This window comes from Cebus imitator, unplaced genomic scaffold (assembly GCF_001604975.1).
Source record: "Cebus imitator isolate Cc_AM_T3 unplaced genomic scaffold, Cebus_imitator-1.0 Scaffold226, whole genome shotgun sequence".
Classification (NCBI taxonomy): Eukaryota; Metazoa; Chordata; class Mammalia; order Primates; family Cebidae; genus Cebus; species Cebus imitator.
This window is the reverse complement of record NW_016107541.1, coordinates 191,442-197,071: the sequence shown is the minus strand read 5'-3', so window position 1 is coordinate 197,071 and position 5,630 is coordinate 191,442. Positions and strand designations below refer to the sequence as shown.

The 5,630-nt window shown below is 48.7% G+C and overlaps 1 protein-coding gene across 1 annotated transcript in view; it reads right to left on the bottom strand.

Annotated features, from left to right (window-relative positions):
* Positions 1–5,630, bottom strand: part of ADCY2 (adenylate cyclase 2) — a gene marked incomplete at its 5' end in the record, with an annotated part of 165,540 nt that overhangs the window by 925 nt on the left and 158,985 nt on the right. The window contains one exon of the mRNA XM_017496921.2: positions 5,478–5,602. Coding sequence (XP_017352410.2) covers positions 5,478–5,602 — 125 coding nt within the window. The remainder of the gene's footprint in view (positions 1–5,477; positions 5,603–5,630) is intronic.

Sequence of the window (5,630 nt, the reverse complement as noted above, 5' to 3'; positions counted from 1 at the left end):
AAAAAAAAAAAAAAAAAAAAGCACCATGCTCTTTGACCCAGAAATTCCACTCCTGAGACGTTAGCAGAAAAGAAAGTAATTCACAAGAAGAAAATTCCAATATTGTAAAGGACAATATTGTTTAATTCAGCGCTGTGATAGGGAAAACCTGGAAACAACCTAAAATTCAAGTAACTCCAGTAAACTATGGTGCTACCATGACTGCTATCACGGCTGAGACAATATTGAACCATGTCACCCAGAAAAGGAATTGAGCCTGGGACCTCCAGGCTATGATTTCAACCCCATGGTGTTAGGTTTTCACATGGAAGATACCTGGAAAAAAGAGAGTACATCAAACTAGGTTGGAGTGGTGGGATTCTGGATGATGTTTATAAATTGTCATGAATGTCCTTTCATGAAATCATCAATATTAATAATAGATTTTGGTGTCGATGGGAGAAACATCCTGAGAAACAGCACTATCAACCCCCGCAAGTGGCCACATCTGACAGGTGTGATGCATGTGAGCACTGGCATCTACATGAGCGTGACGCTCTCAGTCGAGTGTCAAAGGTCCCCTCACTTCACTGCACTGACACAGGGGCCGAGGTGGGCAGCCCTCTTGCATGCTGCTGACTTGACATGACTACCAATTTCCTGCCATTGCACCAACAGGTGAGGGCCCGGCTGCCGAGCCCTGTCCCGGCCCTGCAGGTCAGATGGCAGTGAACTCCCTGGCTGGGACGCTTCCTCCTCAGTGGAGATGCTCTGTCCCATACTGAGCCTCGAACGCGCTCAGCTTCCACGTGTGCTGCGCCTTCCTTGGGACACCATGTCTGGAACTGCGGCCCACGCCTGCCCAGGCTTGGTCTGCCTGAGGGTGGGAGGAGCTGCAAGAGCAGAGAAGCAGTGAGGCACACAGGCATGGCGTGAGGGCGAGGCCTCCGCTTCTGAGGTCAGGACAGACCCCTTTATGGGCTACCTGGTCCTCTACCCAGACTCCGCTAGAAGGTGTCTGAGTTTGGCCAGACAGAAAGCCCTGGTACTGCTGCTTCGGAACCAAGAGAAAAAAGCACAAAGGAGTGACCTCCTCCCACTTCATCTGAGAAGGCCACCTGGCACAGCTGCAGCAAGGGCACCTGTGAGACCCTGGCCACCAGGTACTTGGGTGACAGACCTGTGCCAGGTGGGTGTGGCAGGGCTGGGCAGCTTGCAAGCACACAGCATTGTTATGGCACACAGCAGCGTTGTTGTGGCACACAGCGGCGTTCTTGTGGCACACAGCGGCGTTGTTGTGGGACACAGCGGCGTTTTTGTGGCACACAGCAGTGTTGTTACAGCATATAGTAGTGTTATGTCACAATTTTGGCTGTGGTGTGGCCCAGGGTTGGTGCAAAGGTGGGGTCCTGTCAACAGCAAAGCTCCAGCCTCCTTGGGCTTGGAGACAGAGAGGGGCCTCAAGGGAAGCCCAGAACCATGGCAAAGTCCATGCACAGATCTCAAGGGCGGGCTGTGGGAGAGGGTGGAAAGAATCATCCACCTTTCTGCAATGTGATGCGAAGGACAGCTCTGAGCACAAGGCCCAAGTGTAGGTCCTCGGGACCCTGATGAGCAGGGCAGAAAGGAAAATGAGACACAGGAGCCAGATGCCATGTCCTGCTGCTCTAGTCCAGCCCAAGTTCCAGGAGGAGGGCAGTAGCCCAGGGAGTACTTCGTGTACTGGATAAGAGCTGAAAGAAGATGGAGAAAACCTAGAAATTCAGGTTTGGAAATTCTGCAGGCATCGGACGAGTGACCTTCCACACAGAGAACAAGCCAATCTTTTGGTGCTTTGGGGGTTAACTGTTGAGGTATTTACTGGTGCTAACATCACTGGCATTTTTAAACTATCCACTGGTGTTCATAATGCCAAGCCGCCCGCTGATCAGCACCGCAGGGTTAACCGGAATGGGAGGAAGAAGCCGTCCATCTCGACGCACACAGTTACTATGCCTCCAGGCCTAGGAGGAGCCCTCAGGCTTGCTGAGTGGGCTTGCTCTGCTGTTCTTGAGGTTTCCACACTAGAAAGCTTGCTGGGAGTTAAATGTTCTTTAATAAAAAGAACCTGTTCCTCAGGCCTAGGAGAAGCTGATTAATGGTCTGGGCATCATTTTTTATTTTCCTGGCATCTCACTACTATTTTTTTTTTTTTTTTTTTTTATTTTTGGAAAAGAGAGCTTACTGGAGTGAGGAAGCCAGCCACACCACACCCTTGGAATAGAAAAACCCACCCAAATGCAGCCCTTCCAGCTCTTGTGCTAAGGAAGCAAACACAGGTCTACAAATATGGCTCACTACTGACAGACAGAAACCTGTCTTCCTTCCCTCTGGGGATCAGAGGCCATGGAGCCAGGGCAGGTGGCTGACCTGCCCTGAGTCACATGGGGCTTTATGAAGCCTAGTATCCTCTTCAAGACACACACGAGCTCACACTCATTTCAAACACTGACCTGTAGGAGATTTATGATCTCCAGGAGGGAACGCTCTCCCTGACCCGCCTCACTGAAATTGCTTTTGATACTTATCCCAAGTGCTTGAAAGCTGCTTGGGGAGCTAGAAAGCATATTAACTGCTGCCATAAGTCTTCAGAATATTCCGGGTGTGTGCTGGGGATATGGGCTGGCCGGCAGGTGGGAAAGTGAGTCTTTGGAAGGGGCAGGCCTCTCCTCCCTGCCAAGAGAAGAATTTGGGTTGTCCAGCATTGCTGGAGCATCCCTGGGCATTGGAAGTGGCTAGGGATGTTTATGCAGAAAGTCCTGGAAGCCTTGGTACCATCAGGAAATGATTAGACTAGGCTCCAAAATGCCCCACAAGTCTTATTCTGGCTGGCAACTGAGCACTCTCCACAGATGACCACCACAGTTCCAGCCCCAGGGAGAAGAGCCACATTGTGCACCCTAGCAGTGAGAGGGGAGGTGGCTGGAGCAGGTGCTGAAAACTCATTCCAAGTTGGATCTCGTGAGCAGATCCTTGGCAATGGCCAGTTTGGGTGGAATATTTCCTCCCCACCTCCCATTAGTTTTCTCTTTCATCTCTGCCTTCTCTCTGTTGGACTTTTACTTACTTTGTCGCAAGTGTTGACTCATAATCTGAGTTAAAAAAGGCAGACGCTTAGAAGTAACGTTCCCTCTATTCCATACAAAAATTAAAGCTATCCTTTAGAAAAACCACAGCAACAAATGAGGTGGGGTAAATATGAAAGGCAGGTAAGTCGAGGTTTAATAAAAAACCCATTCTGACAACAATGGAAGGGATAGTCTTTTACAGAGGAAAGGACTGTGCCAGTCCGTGCAGTCAATTTTAGGAGGCAAAGCTATTCGCACACCTTGGCTAAGCTGAGACGCACACTATAGGGATTCATCAAAAGCCTCAAAGAGGACCACCATGATAAACCTATTGTGAGTCCGGTGACTTTATATAAATTTGCCATTTAGCAGGAATTTCTCTTCCAGAATGTAACATGACGGGGGTGAAATGTGAATCCACTGCTTTGCGAGAGTGAGGCAAATAGAGTGTTCCGCACAGACACACGCACACGCACGTACACACACGTGCACATGTGCTTCTTACTGGCAGATCCAGCCCTTCTCTCTGGGTGTCTGCACTGTGCCCGCTCAGGTGCACCTGCAGGTGAGGACCATAAAACCTTGGCATCTCCAGGCTCTTCACTGAAACATCATCTGTGTTACTGGATGTGTGTGCCTCTGAGGGGGACACATATTACACTGGCGTGTCATGTGTCACTATGATGACGGGCTTCAGCATAGCTTCTTAGTCTAACAATGGCAGAACTGAAGGAACTTCTAGTACTAACCAAAACATGTTAATTGGATTTGGGTGTGGGTTGAATGATAACGATTAAAAAGATAATCCCTAACCACAGTTTAAGCAAAATTTCCAAACCATGGTACAAAATGGCTTTTGCTGTAAATAAATTTAAAGTTACATCTAAACCTTGTGAACATGTTTACCATTCTACTTATATTATCCAAGAGTATAAAATCATTGCAGATTAAAAATATAATGACATGTGCCTCTTTATCTTGTTATTATTCTTCTCTTCGCCGAGTTCCTCTTTGTTCTTCAGAATCCTGGAAGGAATCGTAGCTTCCTGTTTCCGCTCCTGCACCCTTCTTTCTTCACTTTTCTCCATGAATGTTGCAGATGTTGCTACTCAGCTGTGAGCTCACACGCTGGTCCGGTCTCCCTCCTTCACCAGGGGAACCTCAGACCACCTTTATTTTCACTGCCCCCCTCACTCCGTTCTTCCTGCGAGCACTGCCTGCGTTCAGGGCAGTCCTGGAACGCAGCCTTGGGCTCCCTTCCCCTTCTGCTGCATCAGCTCTGAAAGGTGGTCTTCACGCACTGTCTCCAGTTCCACACCGTTCTTCCTCGCACAGCCTGTCGTCTGAAAGTCCAGTTCTCCAGAGCCTTCCCCAGTCACACAGGAAAGCTGAAGTCCTCCAGCACAGTCACGCTTGCAGCGACACCACTATGACTTCTGGGGATAGCCGTCGCCTCCAAGAGAACCTTGGCTGTGCAAGGGCAGAGTGAGTCTGACTGGCTCACGCTCTAGCCGCAGCACCTAATCAGCACACGGGAGGAGCGCGGGACGCGGGTGCTGCATGAATGGAAGGGCGGACTCGACAGAGTGGCCGCCTCCGTAGCCTGCCTTCTTCCTCTTTCCCGTTCTTCCTTGATTCTGTCACTGCCAACCTGGGCTGAACCACTGCTCCTTTGTAGCTTGGGCAGAGTTTCAGCATAGTTCTAATAACACATTTTTCTCTATTATCTTTTCAGTTATTTCAAAATGCTTTTAAAAGTTTGATATTATCAGTGCTATTGTAATATAGTTACTTTAACCGTGATTATAATTGATTTAATGAGCAACAGGAATAGTCACACAGAATAATTTCCGTTTTCTCCAGCCACTGCTTGTCATTTGTCAGACCTTCCTTCCTCCCCGTTGGGCGGGGTCCACAGCCGCCATTCAGATCGACTTTCTATTTCATGTCCGGCTTCTCCGCGGTCTCCCACTCCCCGTCCTCCCAATTCAGCTTGCGCGAAGAAGGCTGGGGATTGTCTGGTTTTGGTTGCCTGATCCCTCTCGCTTGCAAAGTCCTTTTCTCCTGGCACCAGGAGAAGTGATAGAGGCGGAAGAGGCGCCACTCCCGTGCTGAATGCTCAGGGCTGCTGTGTCATCATGCTGGTCACTGCTAGATCATTTGTTTTCACAAGTGCAATAGCCTTTATACTGTTAGAATTTTGGTGTTGTTGTTAACAGTTAACGCAGAAACATTTCCCCAGATGTTAGTAAATTGTTCCCCAAAAGATTTAAGTAAATTTCAAGGTTTACTTTTTTTCCTTTGTGTTAATATGTTAGTATATACTTATGTATGGTTCCCAAGAGAACAGACATGGTTCATGGAGGCAGCACAGACCACTCACTTCATTACCTGTATTTTGTCCAGGACTCCAGTGCTGTCCATCCTACTGGCCACATTGACCGTGTTGCCCCAGATATCATATTGCGGCTTCTGAGCTCCAATTACACCAGCTATGACAGGTCCATGGTTAATACCTGTGCCACATCAGAGTTGAGTTAGCAA